This window comes from Phoxinus phoxinus, assembly GCF_949152265.1.
Source record: "Phoxinus phoxinus genome assembly, chromosome: 5".
Lineage (NCBI taxonomy): Eukaryota > Metazoa > Chordata > Actinopteri > Cypriniformes > Leuciscidae > Phoxinus > Phoxinus phoxinus.
In genome coordinates, this window is record NC_136880.1 from 18,731,864 (window position 1) to 18,754,258 (window position 22,395).

At 46.4% G+C, this 22,395-nt stretch overlaps 1 protein-coding gene across 3 annotated transcripts in view; it reads left to right on the forward strand.

Annotated features, from left to right (window-relative positions):
• LOC306998290 (low-density lipoprotein receptor-related protein 8-like) overlaps positions 1-22,395 on the forward strand; it is a 96,394-nt gene that overhangs the window by 31,900 nt on the left and 42,099 nt on the right. For all 3 annotated transcript variants that reach the window (XM_079612247.1, XM_079612248.1, XM_079612249.1), the window contains one exon: positions 11,020-11,142. In XM_079612247.1, the coding sequence (XP_079468373.1) occupies positions 11,020-11,142 (123 nt within the window). The remainder of the gene's footprint in view (positions 1-11,019; positions 11,143-22,395) is intronic.

The following is a 22,395-nucleotide window of genomic DNA, read 5'->3' on the forward strand; positions in this document are numbered from 1 at the left end:
AGGAACTATCCATGACGTTAGTGTACGCGAAACACCAGCACCCGCCATTTTTAAAAAAGCTGTAAACTTGTTTGCTCAGGCTCTGGCATTCTCAGCGCCGTCAAAATAAAACTCCCAACAACAAGCGCGTCACATACGTCACTTCGGAATTACTGGTGGTGCGAATGCAACAGGAAAACTTTCCTATGTGAGCCATTAGTTCTTGGGGAACCAGTGCCTAGAACTATCCGGTGCGAAAGCCCTATTCTATTTGGTGTCGCTTGTGGCTTAGAAATGACACACTGCAGCTTTAAGTTAACGACATTAATGTTCCGGCACATGATATTCCTGTAGTCTATTTCCATACGGCAGCTCTCCTGACAGCAGAAATGACTGTGGAGTGGGGATCAATTTAATGTGTTTAGAGTCTAGCGGCGAAATTTGACTCTGCTGATTTGATGAAGTGGAGTTAAGAAGCCCTTCATCATATAGCCATCAGCAAAGCCCAATGTCTCCTCTGAGTCCACCGCAACCTTTTCTTGACACCGCACTCTCTTACCTCACACCTCACTGCAGACAACACAAGTGTGAGATCACATGGGGCCGAAGAAAGCTCTTCTGACCTTGTTGTCATTTGTTCTACACGTTTTCTCTCACTCACTCTCCTTCTCAACCCTTTTCTTGCTTTTTAGCAGATATAGCAGACCGTACCTCTTAAAACCAAATCCTTTTAGGGGGCTTTCACACTGGCAGTTTACTTCCAAACAGAGCACAGTTTGCATGAAAAACTGGTCATGTGAAAGCTGTCACGCGGACCTGGAGCGGTCAAAATATATGTCAAAATATCCTTGTAGTGACTGATCTTGACTGAATAACTTGTGTAAATTTCATAAGGATTTATCTACGGTATATTTTATTGATTTTTTTAAAAACTATCTGCAGTCTTTTATTTGATTTCTTGCTCTTTGTTCAGTTGAATTAATTTGTGCTATTTCAATTAACAAATGAAATTAAATGAAATTTAAAATTTTTGTAACTAATTTTAGTTCAATTTTCAAAGAACAATAGCAGCAATTATACTTAGAACGTGAAATTATTAGTTGATAGTTCCATGCTCTGTGCTGCATATGTTATGATTGTTATGATTATTCTTGTGCCTTTAGCTTAGCGACATTCTACCGTTTGACAATTGGAATCAGTTGTGTACCAAGTCTCCTGTGTGTTTCACATGATTGGTGCTATACTTTGTGTGGGACACATGCTGTGAAGAACGTCCCGAATCTGTCACTTATACGGTTCCATCATGTCAGATAGAAGCTGTCAGCTGGTGTAGGCTGTAGACAGCAAGACAGCTCACTAGGTTTTGGAACAAAGCTCCAGATTTAATGTGTCCTGTTGATGTTTTCAGAATTAGTCTATCCTCTCTAGGTGGCTTATGAATCTCTGAAGCATTACAATTGTTTCAGTTAAAAACGAATCCTGACGACACACACCCTCCTGCACACTAAAACACTGCTTTGCTGCATTGCAGATCCTTTGTATGTCATGAAGTGTTATGAAATGACACTGTTGGTTCACACTATTTCAAAAGCATGAAGCTGGCTTGCATTCAATATAAGCATATTTGAATAAAGTCAGGAAGATTAATGACAGCCATCTTGCTTGATGAATGATACTGTAGGGTTGGACAAGTGCTGCAATAATGCAGAAATCACTGCCCAGTTGATATGTATCACTCATTTAAATGATGAAACAGATCCAGTGATGGATAATAAATTCACTCAAGTCAAAACGGACTGCTTCAATGGAGCTGCCATTTAGTGTATACAACATATCCTTGGCCAGGCTAATTGGTCCAACTTGTTGGGCCCTCTGAATTCTCTCGTGATATAAGAGCAGCTGAATGGCCCCGGCAGACTCGTTGACTGTGGCGGCTCTCCAGGCCTCTGCAGCCAGAGATGATTTATTTATGCCTACATTTCTGATACCTCTCAAACGGCAATCTAATATCAACAGACATCCTGCCAAATGGAGCAGATTGACCGTGACTTTGAAGGAGAGAGAGGAGGACAGATCTGCTAAAACGAGGGCCACGGGCCCTCTGATCTGCCGCCTGACCCTGTTTACTGTCACTCAAAGGGATCGTTCACCCAAATATTACAATTCTGGGTGAACTATTCTTTTGAAGGATGCCAGGAGAGAAAAGCTATGAGGCAGCTGTCATTAACAGTGTCAGTCTTTTTTTTTCTTTTTTTCGTATGATTTTTTAAGAGGCATTTAACAGTTTTTTTTTATGATCAGATCCCATGCAAGATGAAATCATTTATTGTTACTGTCACTTTAGTTTTGGTTTCAGTTTAGTTTTCATGGACTCTCAAGGTGTGCCTAAAATGAAGCACTTAAACCTCAGTTTTTGTCTGTTCTTTGTTTGGCGTTGCTTGTGTTTTTAACACTGTTACATTTTATTAGAATTAATCCTCGCTTGTTTCTATGTTTTATTTGTTTATTAAAGTATACGGCTGCATTTAGATCCACTTGCCTCATCTCATCCTCAATGCCCGATCAGAACGTTACAGTTACAATAAGAGTTTATCTGGAACTAAAATAATTAGGATCTCAATTTGAATGACGTTAAAATTGAGCTCATACATTTACTCAAAATACAACTAGTAAAAAAGGAAACACCCTAATTTATAAAATACAAACATGGTGATAAAGAGCAGCAATTAACTATATATTTTGCTACAAAAATGACTCATTTACTCTTTGAACTAATGAACTGTTCAAATTAATGAACTAACTGAATGAACTGATTCACCAATTCAAACAAACTGATTCACTTATGGATTACCCGTCCTGTACATATTCTAGGATAAGCACAAGCACACAGGTATATTTGATCATTTTTTAGACAAATTTTAAACTGGCTATCTTTACACTATTATGCTTCTTTAAAAGTATACAGTAGTTCAGCCCAAAATAAAACTCTGTCTTCATTCTGTGATCATTTTGTTGTTCCAATTTCAATGTTGTTTTGACATTCTTTGGAAAGACTTGAGTAAATGGTGACAGCATTTTGGTAAATGGTGAGTAAATGGTGACAGGTGTCCTTCATGGACAAGACAAGAAAAGAAAAATAAACTGAAAAGTATTGATTAAAAAAGTTCCAACTAATCACTTTTACCAAATATGGTAAAATGCTTGTGTTTGTGTCATTAGCTTAGCAACATGCTAATATTCAACAGTTGGAATCAATTGTGAACCAAACCTGCGTCCCAACAAACCTACTTTCATATTACATAGTTGTCGAAAAACGGTATGTGAGCTGAGTAGTATGTCCGAATTCCTAGTAGTCATAAAACATTAGGCAAGAAGTACCCAGAGATTCTGAAGTGTACATCCAGTGGGCACTTTACTATCCCATGAGGCCAGGGGAGAGGAGTTGTGGCCTTTTGGGATAGTAAAGTGACGCAACTGACGCTGTAGGTCGCATGACAGTTACAACATGGCAAAAATAGAACATCCAAATTCCATTCATACTACACACATTCATACTGTATAAAACATACTTTTTTGTGCTGTAGAATATTATATTAAAGCAACACTAAAGATTTTTTTTTACCTTAAAAGAATGTTTCCAAATCCGTATCAGTGGTTCATCAAGTCGTAACAGGGTGAAAGGCACTTCTGGATTCGCTTTTTGTTCCTATATCTGCTATAACCACACTATGCAAGTTTGCCAGATCGGGTCGCGTTTCTGTAGTTCGAATGAGACATAAGAAAACGTACTCGGTTACTTACGTAACCTCGGTTCTCTTACGTAGAGTTCTCTCCTACTGCGTCGAATCGACGCTGCGGGAAAGATATTTCTTTGTCGAGATTGAAGCCCAAAAATTAATCCTTAATTTTGTAATATGTAAAACGCTTTTCTGTAGCATACAACCCTAGGCGGAGCAATACAGCTCGCCCATTGGCTGCTCCGCCAGAAAAGCACAGCCTATGCGAGGCCAGTGACGCTGACCAATGAGGGCGCTTCGCGCCCTTCTGCGTCATCTCCCGCCGAAACAGGCGTGGCCTAGGTCTATAAATACCAAGCATAGCTGCTTCCACTCCGATTTTTGTCACAGAAGCGACACATCGTGGGCATGCACGGCATGAGACGCAGTACTCGTTCCCTCTCCTAGAGAGAACCGAGGTTACGTTAGTAACCGAGTACGTTCTCTTACGTAGAGTTCTCTCCTACTGCGTCGAATCGACGCTGCGGGAACCCCTGTAAGACGCCGTGCGTGCTCTTGGACCGACCCAGACACCCGAGGGCGCGCGCACGCGCCCCGGCATGCCAGAGCCTACACCAAGAGTATACAGGGAGAGCGGCTAGGATAGCATCATCCCTTTATAATAGGGCCCCTAGGGGCATAATAACATATATATGTAAATAATAGATATATATGGGGGGGGGTAAATAGCATGCTCATGGGACACATTGTCGGTGAGTGATGCTTAAACATTAGTGACCTGGGCCGCAGTGCGGGGCAGGAACACTATACCTGGTCTTAGACCGAGAGCAGTTTAGCCTGCAACGCGGGAACCTCTAGGTTATAGAACCTTATAAATGTAGACGGGGAGGCCCAGCCTGCCGCCATACAAATATCATGCAAAGAGATTCCGCTATACCAAGCCCACGACGAGGCCATGCCTCTCGTAGAATGTGCTCTGATGCCCAGGGGGCATTCCAAACCTCTAGATGCGTAGGCTAGCGCAATGGCATCCACTACCCATCGAGATAGGCTCTGTTTCGTCGCAGCACGCCCTTTAGAGCGCCCACTGAACGAAACGAAGAGCTGCTCCGTCTGTCGAAAAACAGCGGAGCGGGACACGTAAGCTCTTAATGCCCTGACCGGGCAAAGAAAGCTATTTCCGTCCTCAGAGGCCGGCAGAGCCGACAGGGAGATGACCTGAGCCCTGAACGGTGTGTTGAGGGACTTAGGTACATACCCGTGCTTCGGTTTCAACACGACTATAGAGTCGTTGGGCCCGAACTCCATACAAGAGGCTCTTACTGAGAGCGCTTGCAGATCCCCCACACGCTTCACTGAAGCGAGAGCCAAAAGAAACATGGTCTTGAGAGACAGATGTTTCATGTCAACTGAGTGAATAGGCTCGAAAGGGGCCCCTTTCATAGCGTTCAACACTGTAGAAAGGTCCCAAACGGGGACTGAGGGAGGCCTTGGAGGATTTAACCTTCTGGCTCCTCTAAGGAAACGTACCACCAGGTCGTTTCTGCCCAGTGCATGGCCAAGCGTCGGATTGACGAACGCTGATATGGCTGCCACATAGACTTTGAGCGTGGATGGGGTCCTACCCTTATCCAACAGCTCCTGCAGGAAGGAGAGAACCTCCGTTTCACCGCACTGAAGAGGTGATAGACCTTGGTCTGAACACCAGTCAGAGAACACCGACCATTTGGAAGCGTAGAGCCGTCTAGTAGACGGGGCCCTAGCCTGCTCGATCGTGTCTAACACTCCTCTTGGGAGTTTAGCGGGTACCCGTTTATGGCCCACACATGAAGGGACCATAGCTCTGGGTGAGGATGCAAAATCGAGCCCCTGGCCTGCGAGAGGAGATCCCTCCTCACCGGGATCGGCCACGGAGCAGTACTCTTGAGCTGCATCAAGACTGGGAACCAGGGTTGATTCGTCCAGTATGGTGCTACAAGAAGCACTGAGCATCCGCTTTTCCTGATTCGCTCGAGCACTTGGGGCAGGAGCGAGACAGGGGGAAAAGCATAGAGCGGACGGCGGGGCCAGACTCTGGCGAGCGCGTTCGTGCTCTTTGAAAAGAATTCCGGGCAGTGAGCGTTTTCCTGGTTTGCAAACAGGTCTATCTCCGCTCTGCCGAACGTTTTCCACAGCAGACGCACTGTCTGTGTGTGTAGGGACCATTCTCCTGTCGGAACATTGTTCCGTGAGAGTCTGTCTGGTCCTACATTCAGGCGACCAGGCTCATGGATCGCTCTCAGCGAGCGCAGGTTGTGCTGGGCCCATACCAGTATGCGTTCCGTCAGCCTGTAAAGGTTTCGGGATCTCACGCCACCCTGGCGGTTTATATAGGCTACTACCGACGTGTTGTCCGAACGGACTAGGACGTGGTGTCCTTTTATCCGAGGACAGAAGCGCCTCAGCGCTAAGTCCACTGCCATCATTTCTAGGCAGTTTATGTGCGGTAGTTCGACTCGTTTTGCCCATTGGCCAAAAAACGGTCTGCCTTCGAGCAGTGCTCCCCAGCCTGAGGTGGACGCGTCCGTGGACACCACCTTCAGGCTCGAAGAAGTCCCCAGGCTTACACCTGACCGGTACCAGTCTGACGCTCTCCATGGTGTCAGGGCTGAAACGCATTCCTGATTGACCTTGAGGCGATAACGACCGTGGACCCATGCTCGGCGCGGTACACGCGCTTTTAGCCAGAACTGCAGTGGGCGCATGCGCAGCAGGCCCAACTGTAGAGCTGTCGATGCTGCGGCCATGAGGCCTAGCATTTTCTGAAATCTCTTGAGCGGCACTATGTGGCCGCTGCGGAAGGATTTCGCCATCCGCAGGGAATTTCGCCTGCGTTGTGATGACAGTCGAGCTGTCATAGACAGCGAGTTCAGCTCCAGTCCTAAAAAGGAGATCCTTTGACTGGGAAACAGTGAACTTTTCTCCCAATTGACTCTCAGACCCAAGCACTCGAGGTGATCGAGAATTAGGGTCTTGTGGCGGATGAGTTCTGAAGGTGATTGAGCTAGAATCAGCCAATCGTCCAAATAATTCAGAATTCGAATGCCGCGGAGTCTCAGGGGTGCCAGCGCCGCGTCCATGCACACTGTAAATGTACGAGGTGCTAGAGACAGGCCGAATGGCCGGACTGTGTACTGATATGCCTGGCCCTCGAAGGCGAATCTCAAAAATCGCCTGTGACGTGACGCAATTTGTATGTGAAAATACGCGTCTTTCAGATCTATTGCCATAAACCAGTCTCCTCGGCGAACCTGCGCGAGGATGGCTCTGGTCGTGAGCATTCTGAACTTTCGCTTTGTCAGCGCTTTGTTCAGATGCCTGAGATCTAAAATGGGTCTGAGACCCCCGTCTTTTTTCGGTACCAGAAAATATCTGCTGTACAGACCCCCTTCGCTCTGAGCTTGAGATAAAGGCTCTATGGCCCCTTTGCTCAATAGCTTCGCTATTTCGGCTCGAAGTAGATGTGCTACTTCTGTTTTTACCGTTGTTTCGACTTTCTCCGTGAAACGGGGAGGGCGTCGATGAAACTGTAGCGAATAGCCTCTTTTTATAGTCTCTAGCACCCATTCTGAGACCCCGGGAAGTCTTTCCCATGCATCTGCACGTGTGACTAGGGGTTGAATGTAATCTGGGCCCTGGTCGCGAAATGGCGGCGACACGAGAGCAACCGTGTGCTGTGACATGGACGCCGTGGCGTGTGAGGCGGGGGGCATGTTTAACACAGTATGCATCCCGCGCGCGCTCGGCTCTCTGTGTCGAGAGAGAGCGCGCGGGACGAGTCCCGTAGGGCTCGATATGTTTGTGAATAAACGTGGGCGCTTGGTGGCGGGCACATTTATAACACCGGGGACATTGTGTTTGTGTACTGACTGACCGTTCGTTAGTTTCGTTTTTACAGAAACCGCGGAACGTGCAGTGTGTAGTGGTTGTGGGCACTGGATAGTGGGCACGCTCACTACATGCAAAGCACAATCGGCATGAGCCGATTTTATGTGTGCAAACCCTGTGTTGAACGGGGCTGTGCTTGTGTGAATGAATGGGCACTGGGTGGGCATTGCAGTTACACACATTACACCATCGGCCTTGGCCAGAACACCAGAAATTAAACTCTTTTTTAGATTTATCTGGGTCGCCGTGAAAACGGCGTTTGTGTGCAGGCAAACGGGCTTTACGGCCGGTTTGTTGGCTGCTAAATACACTGGTACAAACACGGAACTTAGGGCTGTACAAGCGAAAATCTTTGGTGGAAGTCCGGCCGCAGCGGGACCCGAACACCGTCTTTTTCCTAGCAGGGCTAGGATGGCGCCGAGGCCTTGGGCTTGAGTGAAATCTTGGGCCGAGGACCACGCGGTGGCGGGCGGCGTCCGGCGGAGCGAGACCGTGGTCTCTCTCGGGCCTGTTGCTGCTGGGCCGGTGCGGCGGGCGCGGGGCGCTGCTGAGTTCGGGCAGGCGGCTGTTTAGGGCGGCCTGTTACGGAACTGGAGCGCTTTGGCAGAAAATGTCTCATGGCCTGCGAAGTTTTCTGTACCTCGGCGAATCGGTCCGCGAAGTCCTTCACGGAGGATCCGAAGAGGCCCGTCGTTGAAATGGGAGCGTCGAGGAACGCAGAGCGCTCCGACTCCGCCATTTCAGAGAGAGTCAGCCACAAATGTCTCTCGGAAACAGTAGCTGAGGCCATAATCCTGCCGATGGCGTGTGCGGCGGACTTTGTAGCGCGAAGAGCTAGGTCTGTGGCGCTACGTAAGTCCGGAACACTGATCGCGCCCGGGCCTTCCTCGTCTAGCTTGCAGAGGAGGTTAGCCTGGTGGATTTGGAGCACCGCCATGGTGTGCAGCGCCGATGCAGCTTGTCCGGCGGCGGAATACACGCGGCCGTTCAGAGCTGACGATGTGCGGCAAGCTTTCGATGGTAGGACTCCCTTAGCCCGCCGTCCAGCAGAGGGTGGGCAAAGGTGAGTCGCTACGGCCTCCTCGACCGGAGGGAGAGCGTGGTAGCCTCTGTCTCGAGCACCGTCCACTACGGAGAATGCTGGCGAGGCAGAAGTACGCACTCTGGCTGAAAAAGGCGCCTTCCACGATTTCGCTACCTCTTCGTGAAGCTCAGGAAGAAATGGTGCGTGTCTGGAGGGGGGCGCAGCGCGGTCTCCAGCGAGGAAGCGGCCATCCAGCCGGTTGAGTGCAGGTTGTTCGGGCGTCGACCACTCGAGGCCGAGGCTCGACACGGCCTGTGTGAGCAGACGCATCAGCTCTGTCTCGATGCTGATCTTCCCTCCTCGACGTTCCGGAACGGCGGGGGAGGGGAGATCCACAGAGCTCGCCCATCCCTCACTCTCCGAAGCGAGAAGCGAACAGCAGTCGTCATCCCCCTCAGATACAGCTTGCTGGTCGTCCTCCATAACGGACAAAGCGGCGTGCTGCGGCTGTTGTCCGTCGGTGAGCGACTCGAGCGAAACGTTGAGAGGAGCTAGCGGCGGCGGCGGCGGCGAGCTCCTCGTGGAGGGAGGTTCCGGGACCCGCTGAGCGCGGCGCTTCTTACGGCGCGGCGCTACAGGGGGCGGTTGAGCAGCTTCAGCGAAAGATGCCAGGCGAGTCCGCAGAGTCGCGATTGGCATCATGTCGCAGTGATGGCAGCCGCCATCACCGAGAGCGATAGCTGCATGTTCCTCGCCCAAGCAGGAAACACATAGTTCGTGGTGGTCCCCGTCGATGAGCGCGGCTCGGCAGGAGCCGCAGGAAACGCGAGACATCTTTAAAAAGACACTCGTGCTCTTTTGTGAGGAAAAAATGTGTGACGCAGTAGGCGAACACACACACAAAACACACACAAAGACTGAAAGGATATTCCACGCCGGAGAAGCGCAGCAGGGAACGGCGGCTGAAGGCGGCGATGACCAGCGGCTTCAGGTAAGGGCTCGTCCTGCTGAGGTGCTGTGTCAGACGGCTGTGGTGGCTCGAATCCGGTCCAACGATGCGTGTAGCTTCGTGAAGTAAAGAAAATCGGAGTGGAAGCAGCTATGCTTGGTATTTATAGACCTAGGCCACGCCTGTTTCGGCGGGAGATGACGCAGAAGGGCGCGAAGCGCCCTCATTGGTCAGCGTCACTGGCCTCGCATAGGCTGTGCTTTTCTGGCGGAGCAGCCAATGGGCGAGCTGTATTGCTCCGCCTAGGGTTGTATGCTACAGAAAAGCGTTTTACATATTACAAAATTAAGGATTAATTTTTGGGCTTCAATCTCGACAAAGAAATATCTTTCCCGCAGCGTCGATTCGACGCAGTAGGAGAGAACTCTACGTAAGAGAACTACAAATTTGGCTTGTTTTACGTCAAGCGTTACATTAGTCATTATTTTGTTTTTCTTCGTTTTTGATGTAGCAATACATCATACTTTCATAAAATCATGCATATACTCTACCTTGTCTGTGGACATCGCTCATTCCAAAGCCGGCGCTGGATCAACAGCGAGCGTGCGTACGGCGGTAGGCTGCGGTAGGCTAGATTATTTACGACAGCGGTAATGAACAATTCCGCTTCCAACCTGTAGGGTGAACGAAGAGTTCTTTAGTGTTGCTTTAAAACCATGATGTTTGTGATGCTACAATGATGGAAACCCTGCATTCTGTAGGCTGATATGGTTAGGAACTATACTCTCATTCCTGCGTAATAATCAAGGAACTGTGCTGCCATATCATGCAGCAGGCCCAAGGAATGAGAGTATAGTTCCTTGTCATATTGGCCTAGAAAATCGCAACTTTTCATTTTCTGTCGGTCTAAGTACACAATTTAACTACAGAAGAGTCAAGTTTTAAATAGGAAAAATATCAAAACTCTTTGGTCATTTTTTTGAGAGTGATGCTAACGGTCTAATCAGATTCAATGATCTATGCTAAGCTATGCTAAAAGTGCTACCGCCAGACCCGTAGATCGGCTGAATGGATTCGAAAACGGTAAAACTCAACTGTTTAACTCTAGGGGAGTTGGGAAAAAAAAGAGTGTTCCTTTAAAACCATGATGTTTGTGATGCTACAATGATGGAAACCCTGCATTCTGTGACACTACTGCAAAAAAAGCTAGTTCAATAAATACTTGCATTCAAAAAATTGCATTCAGTAGTTCAGTTCAGAGGTGTCCTGTGTGTTTTCATCACATTTGTAATCTCACATCTCACCCTGCGAGGAGCAGCACAGACCCAGGGAACACAGTGAGATCAACAGAGTGATTTGACGTCTCAGGTGAACCTGTTCAAACATCTGCTTCTGTTCCACAGCAGTCAAACAGACGTGTCCACCAGAGAAGTTTGACTGTGGAGGAAAGTGCGTGTCGCTGTCCTGGCGGTGTGACGGGGAAAGAGACTGTGAAAACGGCGAAGATGAAGCGGACTGTGCGGCAGGTGAGTCTGCTCTCTTTCTCTCGGACTGTGTGTTTGATTCTCCGCAGGGAGTTTTGTTCAAGGCTGAGGTGATACTTTGAACGGACGTTCACCCCATCGCTGTGGATCTGCTTCAGTCGTGGCTCTGAAAGGCACAGACAGGAGAGAGAGATTTATTTTCCGAGCACACTTTTGTCTCGTTAAGTCTATGTTCTCTCTTTTAATGAAACTCTAGAACTGGACAATTACATGTTGTTTGGAAAATTGTAGTACTAGACAGTTACAACTGAGAGTCAATTATAGCAATTAATTTAGGTCTGCGCCTGTTGTGTAATTATTATATTTACAAAGTGTTTTGCAGAGGTTCAACCAATCAGAGACATGCCTGTTGTGCGCATGAATGTAATGAGACATTTAGGTTAGTCTACCAGTCCTTTGAGTTTTAAACAGTCTGATCCACAAGTGTGTGCTGTATGTTTTGTTTAAAGTCCCCCTATAGTAAATAATTGTATCACTTAAAACTCATCTTTGATCACCAAAATTACATATTTAAATGTTTTTTTCCTTGAAAAAAAAATATTCATGCCTTAAAAATAGCTTGAATGCAACTTTGCATTCATTGCGTTTCAATGCAACCCTTGCCTCATTTATATAGTATACATGGTTCTATGAATATGCAAATTAGCCCCGCCTCCACTCACTCACACTGGCTCAGAGATCCACTCGTTGATGGTCACACGTTGACCTGATTGGTTACAAGGTAGTTTGTGACGTCAGAAACACCAGCGATTTCAAACCGCGTTTTTGAGACTGTCTTTGGTTCACTGCAATTTTAAGGAGAAAATACTCAGCAATGGTGCTGACTTATGAATTTGGATATGGCTTGTCTTAAAGCATATTAAAAACACCACATAGACATCTAAACAACATTAAAAGCTGGATTTTTACCACAGGGGGACTTTAACCCTCTGGCTCTGTTTGATTTTTTTTTAAACTTGGTGAATTTTATAGCACTTGCTATGTGAACACACACGCACACACACTTGTAGCCTATATGGTTTACGGGGACACTCTATAGGCGCAATGGTTTTTATACTGAGCTAATAAAAAATTTCATCCCCTTACCATAAACTTACTTTAAATCTAATCATCACTTTTGACTAATCAAACTTTTGGCCTTTTGGAACTCTGTTTAGTATGTTTTTAAGCCATTTGCAGTCAGATTTACTAGCAGCTTGCACTGTTTAAACCGTCTTTTGGCGTTAAAAACCACTGTCAGGATTTCTTAAAGACACGCAGTGAAAAGGTGTGGACAGGGTTATTTTTGTGGCTGATGTTATTGCATATGCATTTGTTGGAGTTTCCCTTCAGACACAATATTTATGGGAGTATTTAAATGAATCATGCAAGGTGATTTATTACGGTTTGCGCTAGTCAATTTACTGGTGTTTGTGCCATTATTTACCACCCAAAAAAAGCAGGTCTTAAACCAGACACTACTTGGTAGATTGTGTTGGTCATCATGGAAATGATCCGGCTGCATCTGTTCTTTAATTTGCACGTCATCAGTAGATCACACACAGAACTTAGTTTCCACTCCCATCGGTGCTTTTTTGGAATTGCGCTCTCATGCTAATTTGCCCAGTTTAGCCCACTTCCTGTTACTTCCAAATTTTATTGAACTATAATGTAGTACATTCATTTCATTAAAAAAACTGTTACGCTTATTGTCTTCGGTCTGTTTTGACCGACAAACAGTATAAGTGTGAACCCCCCCCCAAACGCACACACACTTTATATCCAAAGTGAAAAAAATCATCTGGAGTTTGAGAGTATTTTGAATTTGCTAAACGTTGTCTGCATATACACCAAGTAAGCGATGTGACAAAACGTCTCAGGTTACTATTGTAACCCTAGTTCCCTGAGAAGGGAACGAGACGATGCGTCGATGACGCTTTGGGAACGCTTGCGTGATTACGTCTGAGCACGTATGTCAACTAGTCCAATGGAAAGAATGAGCGTCACGGGCGGGTGACGTCATGACCAGGAAGAGATATAAGCACATCCGGTGCGTTACTCGCGTTAGCTTGAAAGAGTCGAAGCAAAGTCGATCGCAGGGATGCAGGAAGTATGGCAGGGCGACGCATCGTCTCGTTCCCTTCTCAGGGAACTAGGGTTACAATAGTAACCTGAGACGTTCCCTTTCGAGGGAACTCGCGATGCGTCGATGACGCTTTGGGAACGAGAATACCCAATACGCCGTACTTACAAAATGCCAGCAGACAAAACTGTCGGCAAACTAAGATAAAAGCACCTGGGACCCTGGGGCAGCGTCCAGTTCCAGGCTATAAAACCTCACAAATGTGAGCGGTGAGGACCAGCCTGCCGCATCACAAACCTCCTGAAGGGAAACCCCCGATAATAAGGCTTTAGAGGCCGCCATACTCCTAGTCGAATGAGCTCTGACCACCAGAGGACATGGCTGGCCAGAGGACTCATAAGCAAGAGAAATAGCCTCGACTATCCACTTGCTAATTGTCTGTTTAGAAGCTGGAAGACCCTTCTTAGGTGATCCAAAGCAGACAAATAACTGATCTGATCTTCTCCACGGGGCAGCCCTGTGGACATAAGTGTCCAGTGCTCGCACTGGGCACAAGAGATTCAGTTTTTCCTGGTCCGAAGAGGCAAACGGAGGAGGATAGAACGCCTGCAGTACAATAGGCCTCGGAATATTGGTTGGCACCTTAGGTACATATCCCTGTTTAGGGTAAAGGAATGCCTTGACCATCCCAGGAGCAAACTCGAGACAGGTGGGAGAAACCGAAAGGGCCTGAAGGTCTCCGACTCTTTTTAGGGACGAAATAGCCAGAAGAAAGATGGTCTTGAATGTCAGAAATTTCTCTGAAACCGACTCAAGGGGTTCGAAGGGAGCCCCTGAAAGGCCTTCCAAAACTATTGCCAAATCCCAAGCCGGCACCCTAGTACGTGTTGCAGGCCTCAGCCTCAAGGTGCCACGAAGGAAACGAATAATCAGGGGGTCTCGACCCAAAGATGTATTACCCACCGGGGCGTGGAAAGCCGCAATGGCCGCCACGTAGACCTTTAAGGTAGATGGACATAAACCTGATGAAAAGCGATCCTGGAGAAATTCAAGTACTGTGTTAACTGAACAGTTGACTGGATCCCGCTGATGCTGGTGACACCAAGAAGTGAAAACTTTCCACTTAAGTGCATACAATTTCCTCGTGGCTGGAGCTCTGGAGCTAAGAATGGTCTCCACAACCTCAGTTGAAAGACCACTCTCTATAAGTTGGGCCCCCTCAGAGGCCAAACCCATAAATTCCAAATCTCTGGTCGGGGGTGATATATTGTGCCCCCTGCCTGAGACAGAAGGTCCCTCCTGATAGGAATCTCCAAGGGAGGGCCGTCGAGGAGACGAATAAGGTCCGCAAACCAAATCCGACTCGGCCAGCGTGGTGCTACCAGAAGTAGACTTATTCCGTCCTGGCGGACTCTCTCCAGAACTCCTGGGAGCAGAACAACAGGGGGAAAGGCGTACAGACGTAGCCTCGGCCACGCCTGTACCATAGCGTCCAGCCCCAGAGGGGCTGGATGAGTGAGGGAGAACCATAGTGGACAGTGCGTCGTGTACTGAGACGCAAACAGATCCACTTCCGCTTGGCCGAAAAATTCCCATATCTGCTCCACCGCCTCGGGGTGGAGTCTCCAATCCCCTGGCCTCAGCACCTGCCTCGACAGGATGTCTGCTCCGATATTCTGGCACCCAGGGATATACACTGCCCTCAGAGAGAGTATCTTCCCCAGGGACCACAGGAGAATCTGGTGCGCCAGTTTGCAGAGTGGACGCGAACGCAGACCCCCCTGACGATTTACATAAGAGACCACCGATGTATTGTCTGTACGGACGAGCACATGATGGCCCCTCAGGTCTGGAAGGAAATATTTCAACGCATTGAAGACAGCCATCATCTCCAGGCAATTTATGTGCCAAGAGAGATGATGACTCCTCCACAGACCCTGAGCTGAGCGGCCTTCCATTACCGCTCCCCAGCCGGTGAGGGAAGCATCTGTCGAGATCGCAACTCGATGGCAAAGAGCTCCCAGCACCGGACCCTGGGATAGGAACCAGTGTTTCCTCCATATGACCAAGGCACGGAGGCACCGCCGTGTGATCTTGATCATCCGAAGTGGGTTTCCCCTCGGGGAGAACCCCCTGGTTCTGAGCCACCACTGCAAGGGTCTCATGTACAGCAGGCCAAAGGGTATCACATTGGACGCCGCTGCCAAGAGACCCAACAGTCTCTCGAACTGTTTCACAGTGCGTGACTGGCCTAGCTTCAACCCTTTCGTGGCTACGAGGATAGCAGCTACACGAACGGGCGATAGTGTGGCCCGCATCGTGACTGAATCCCATACCACACCAAGGAAAGTGGTTCTCTGTAATGGAGACAGCACACTTTTCTTGGTATTGAGTCTCAACCCCAATTTTTTCATGTGAGCGAGAACGACATCTCGATGCCGAACCGCTAACTGTTCCGATTCCGCCAGAATCAACCAGTCGTCGATATAATTCAGAATGCGTATGCCCTGCAACCTGAGCGGGGCCAGAGCTGCATCTACGCATTTCGTGAACGTGCGGGGTGATAGAGCTAGACCGAATGGAAGCACCCGATATTGGTATTCTTTGCCCCTGAAAGAAAACCTCAGGAACTTCCTGTGTTGAGGGAGGATGGAGACATGGGAGTAAGCGTCCTTTAAATCTATCGTGACGAACCAGTCCTCGGATCTGATTTGCGTCACGATCTGCTTGAGAGTGAGCATCTTGAATTTGAGTTTCATGACTGCACGATTCAACAAACGAAGATCTAAAATGGGACGCAACCCCCCATCCTTTTTTGGAACGATAAAGTAGCGGCTGTAAAACCCCGATTCTATGTCGGGCGAGTACACCTGCTCTATAGCTCCCTTCGCTAACAGAGACTCTACTTCTTGCTCCATTACCAGAGCCTGCTCGGGATGTACTAGCGTGAGTAACACCCCGTTGTAACGAGGTGGAGGAGAACAAAACTGGATTCTGTAACCTTTCTCTATTATCTGCAGGACCCAAGGAGATATATTCGGCAGATTCTTCCACTCTGTCAGAAAATCTACTAAGGGTACCAGTCTCTCGAGACTGGCCTCTGGTATTACTGGAACAGCCACTTCGGTGACCTGAAGCATACTGGCAGGAAACAACCGAACTGACTGTTTTTGAACCCCCCTCAGAGGGAGCGAGTCCGACGCAATGTCGAGTTGACACTGAGTCAAGAGCTCGCTGGAGACCGCTGCGCCCCGAGGCACCAAGGGTGGCGGGGTTGGCAGAACGGTCCCCTGTGGACCCCGAGGTGGAACGGGCACCGTATAATGAGGTGAACACCGCTCCACCCCGGGTGGGGCTGTCCTCAACGGTCTGACGCCCGTGGCGTCAGGACCTCTTTTGAGCCGAAGCCTTCTTCGCCATAAGAACGGTCCTCAGATCCGGCTTAGACTTAGACGACTTCGGCTGAGAGTGTTGGCTCGGCCCCCAAGATTTATTAGGAGGAGCACGAGACGCAACACTCACTTTTTGTTGCACACGGTGCGAGGAGCTTGGCTGGGGATGCTCACGCCCAGCATCCCCAGGGGGATGGACTCGGCGAGGGAGGAATTTTTTAAAAGCCTCTGACTGTTTCTTCGTTTCTTGAAACCTATCAACCACAGCGTTCACCGAGTCACCGAAAAGACCAGAGGGAGACATTGGGGCATCTAACAGAAATGCACGATCTTTATCTTTTAAATCGGCTAAATTCAACCAAAGATGTCTCTCAGTAGCTACGAGGGCTGCCATAGACCGCCCAATAGCACGAGCGGTCTCCTTCGTAGCCCTGAGAGAAAGATCTGTAGCCCGACGAAGTTCTCGAATATCGTCAGCACTAACCCCCTCACTCTTATCAATATCCCCCAACAGATCTGCCTGGTAGGCTTGGAGCACTGCCATCGTGTGCAGACAGGCTCCAGCTTGACCTGCTGCCGTATATGCCTTGCCCACTAAGTTCGATGTCGTTTTTAACGGCTTATTGGGCAACACGGGAGCCTTCAGGGACGATGCTGATCCAGGAGACAGATAGCTCGCAAGCGTCTGTTCCGCTGGGGGCATCGACCCATAACCATGTTCCTTCAGTCCCTTAATCTCAGAGTATGTTTTAACATGGGGACTAAAAAGACGAGATGAATATGGTTTATCCCATGATCTACTTAGCTCACTATGAAGATCAGGAAAAAATGGAAGGGCCCGTGATGGAGATGATATATCTGAAGATAAAAATCGCTCGTCTAACTTGCTCTTAGGACGAGTATCTTTTTTCTCTGCTGGCCAGTCAATATTCAATTTATCTACAGCACGAGATATAACATCCACTAACTCCTCATATGCGGGGGAAATAGATGGCGAATCCTCCCCCCTACGTGTGCTTAATGTGTCACTTTGTTCAATGCTCAGTACTTCTACCTCCTCAGAACTAGAGCACTGAAGCATTGGGCTCGCTTCCCGGGCGGAAGAAGCCGCTGGGCGGGCTTCCGACACCGGCAAGCGAGCGATGGATCCCCCGGGTAAAGGCGGAGATAAGGCAGAGCCCGTCTCCAACCCCGCCGAGAGATCCATTTGCGAACCCCAGGTGTGCTTTCTCCGTGCTGCCTCGGCAGCAGCGGGTCCAGCGCCCTGAGGTTCGCGAGCTTGTCCATCATCCTCAAATGTGGACAAGCGAGAGCGGAGCATGCGGAGCGGGAGACGCTCACAATGCAAACAGTCAGCCCCCTCGAAGGCTGACATAGCATGCTCCACTCCCAAACAAACTACACAAAGCTCATGAGTATCCCCACCCGTAAGAAAACGAGGGCAGGGAGAAGCACAAGACTTGAATAGCTGTTTCGCCATGATATATATATAAAGTGACAGACAACAGTAAATAATACAGACAGTTTTGACATAGAGCGCTTTGCTGAGACACGAAAGCTAACGCGAGTAACGCACCGGATGTGCTTATATCTCTTCCTGGTCATGACGTCACCCGCCCGTGACGCTCATTCTTTCCATTGGACTAGTTGACATACGTGCTCAGACGTAATCACGCAAGCGTTCCCAAAGCGTCATCGACGCATCGCGAGTTCCCTCGAAAGGGAACTGCAAATTTCTCATTATTTAAGGCGCAGACAGTGTAAATAAGAGTTAATTCTGCAGTGTGGACAGCATTTATTGTAGGAGTGTTTGTGAGGGTTCAGGCAGTGAACTCTCTCTGAACTGCAGAGCTTTAGCCGTCGTGTGAATTTGTGTGAACAACAGCTTCAGTAATTATTATGGGATGAGACCATTTTAGTACTCTAGTGCACTCGCATTCTGCATAATTTATTCAGCATTCACAGTTTTGCTTGTCAAGCTGCTAAAAGTGTTAATGTGAATTGTCTTGATTGAATGTGTAGCTAGCTACATAAAAACAAAAGATTTTTGATCATAAATTCTATTGATTTAAATAGGCTAATTGTTAATACAATATCAATGGAAGTACTAACAATTGTGATTTTTGTCATAATCATGCTGCCCTAGTTTTTTGAGTTGGTCAGACGTCAATTAGCTGTTTATATTGTATTTACGTTTAAAATAAATGAAAGTCATTGCATTATTTAGCAGTATATCAAACCAAGTGACATTTATTTAAAAGAAAAAGCACACTTTTGGTTTTCAGGGTGCATTGTGGGACTTTTTTGTGAGAAATGTTTTCAGTGCACTGGCAGGATTTCACGTTTGAGGCCCTTAAAATGGCCGTCTCCCTGACCAGTGCCCTGACTTCTGCACTAGGGAGCTGATTGAGACACAGTCACTGTAGATGCTGTTCAAAATGAATGAAAAAACTCTTAGTGGATCATGTTAGTTAATGTGATGTTAACTACACCTGTGTTACTCATGTGTGAACTTGAGGAGGCAATGGCTTCAAATGCAAAAACGATTAAAAAAGTCAAGATAGTTCTAAGAAATAATGTAATATTATTTGTTTGTAGATGCAATTTTATTTATCTAATGCATTTATTATTTAAGTGTGGCTTAGATGTCCAGAAACTCTTCGTGCCAGTGTATAGCTTAAACAACGAATGAATGCTATAGGCTGTGGTATCAAATAAGTATTCTTAAGGAGAAGCAGATCCGGCAAAAATATGTCCTTGACATCCTCGCCCAAGGTTTTCTTGATAAATTGTCTGGACTCTTGGGAATTGATGTTAGTGGCAGGGCTCATACTCATGTGTCATGCTCATTGAATATGGTTTCAACACTTTTGGTAGGAGGTGCTTGAGCTCTGCTTATTAAACATGGTTGCTTTACCTCAGCCAATCAGGTGTCTTCACAAACCCCCGCTGTGAATCTCACTGCCCTAGTTTTGAGAAGCTGTGAAAATTGACTCTTTCTCTAGCTTCCCTTTCCCTTGCTCTTCGTAATAGTATTTCTCCGCTCCCTGTCTCTCATTAATGGCTTCTCACACTCCCTCATTTCCCACAATCTCTCTCTCTCGTCTTCCAATTCTGCCTGTTAAAATACTTGCAGGTGATAAAATATCATAATTTTGAGCTACATATTTTATAAACCACATATAAATCACATTATAAACTTATGATAATAATAATAATATACAATTAATGCAATGACTAAGTAAAATTATATTACTATACAAAATAGGTAACACTTACAATAAGGTTCCAGTTATGAAAAATACTCCTAAAACATTTGTTAGTCTTAGATAATTTCAACATTCACTAATACATTATTAAAACCAAAAGTTACATCTGTTAATATTATCAATGAACAATTGTATTTTTATTTACTAACATTAACAAAGATTAATAAATTATGTAACAACTGTAACACTAAATTGTGCATAATCACAAGTAACTAACCCTAAACCAAACCCTAACCGTAACTCTATAGTAAGTACATGTGGTTACCGATAATTCATATTACACAGTACTTATTTGTGTAAGTACAATGTAACTACATCACCTTAAAATAAAGTGTAACATTATATTGTATTATATTATTATGGAAAATCATATTAATTTTATCATATTATTATAGAAAAAATATGAAATTGTAGAAAGTCTGTCATAAATTATGATTACAGCCCAGCTATTATTTTATTGAAACATCCAGGGCGCATTTTCTGGGGTTATCTATAGTTACCTTTACATAATTCATTATTTCGTATCTGTCTGTGTTTTTAATAATTTGTTGTCTCGCTCGTTTCTGATTATGATCTGGTCCCTTCACTGGCCTACACCTGTTAAATGTAATTAACCTGCAGGTCATCTCTGTGGACACGCGCTGACGCCATTTTAAAATCCTTTACTGAAAGGCCATTTAAATAAACGTTTGTTTTTTAATTAAACACAAGACGTGCCTCAGACATAGTTTAAATAATATCGAAAATTGAAAACCAACCTGCTTCTGACCCTCCTTTGTTGCAAGTCAATTCCATCTGAAACATTAAAAACTCTTGCAATGTCACGAGATATCAATCAGAATGTTAATTGCCCTATTAAGAGCAATTGAAACAGCCTCCAACCATTTTTCCACTATGATAATTCATATGTGTTAAAAGACCCGGCGAAACACAACGGCTAATTAATCATTATGCGTCTTCAATAACAGCCATAAAGACATTTTGGATGGATGGGCTAGTATGGTTGTATGTTTTCCAGATTATTTTTTATCAATCAGTGTTTTATTCAGCCGTCCTCATCAACGGCTCAAGCCTTGGCAGCACTGAGCCGCTCTTTCCTTCTGTAGAGGTAATCATGATTCTATTTTCATCAAGCTATAAACCGAGAGCCCAGGCATTCTCTCACTGCTCAGACTCCTGATCAGTTCATCCGTGCCAATGTCAGAGTATCGAGCCAGGAGAACGGGAGCCCTGGCTCAAAATGATATTTCACCTGGGTCTGATGATAATTGATTTCCTGCCTTGCGTTGTGAGGTCTGTGCAGTGTAATACACCTCTAATTATCCACTGTTGAAAGCCTCGTAACTCCAATCTACTGCAGTGATGCTCAGACGGGATGCATTCACACAAAGTGCTCACTGAACGTGCTTGTTTCTCAGTATTGCATCATTTCTTTTCCTGTTGTTTTGACCTATAGTACCATAGGGTAAGGCTAAACAATCTTTTCCCAGCTTTTTTTTGTGTTGCTTCTATCTGATACATGTTATTTATTTATATATTTTTGTCTATGTCCGATATGAGGAATGATTTGATTCACTTCACTCATGGCAGGCGCTTTCTCATAATGAGGCTTTTGTTCGTTTTTAAATTTCGAGTTCATGCACTATGGAGTATCTGTGTGTTTGGATAGTTTTACGGAATTTATTCAATTACACAATTTTACAGAAATGATAAAATATGGTTAAACTTCAACAACATAAAACATCAAGTTTTTCTTGTGAGGGGAAACCTATTAAATGCATTTAAATGTGGTACAATATGGATCAATAAATAAATATATTTATGAGTGAGTGAGTGTGTGTGTGTGTGTGTGTGTGAGAGAGAGAGAGAGAGAGAGAGAGTTCAATGAGTGAGTGTTCAGTGAGTGAGTGTTCAGTGAGTGTGTGTGTGTGTGTGTGTGTGTGTGTGTGTGTGTGTGTGTGTGTGTGTGTGTGTGTGTGTGTGTGTGTGTGTGTGTGTGTGTGTGTGTGTGTGTGTGTGTGTGTGTGTGAGAGAGAGAGAGTTCAGTGAGTGAGTGTTCAGTGAGTGAGTGAGTGTTCAGTGAGTGAGTGAGTGAGTGAGTGAGTGAGTGAGTGAGTGTTCAGTGAGTGAGTGAGTGTTCAGTGAGTGAGTGAGTGAGTGAGTGAGTGTTCAGTGAGTGAGTGAGTGTTCAGTGAGTGAGTGAGTGTTCAGTGAGTGAGTGAGTGTTCAGTGAGTGAGTGTTCAGTGAGTGAGTGAGTGAGTGAGTGAGTGAGTGAGTGAGTGAGTGTTCAGTGAGTGAGTGAGTGAGTCAGTGAGTGAGTGAGTGAGTGAGTGAGTGTTCAGTGAGTGAGTGAGTGAGTCAGTGAGTGAGTGAGTGAGTGAGTGAGTGTTCAGTGAGTGAGTGAGTGAGTGAGTGTTCAGTGAGTGAGTGAGTGAGTGTTCAGTGAGTGAGTGAGTGAGTCAGTGAGTGAGTGAGTGAGTGAGTGAGTGTTCAGTGAGAGAGTGAGTGAGT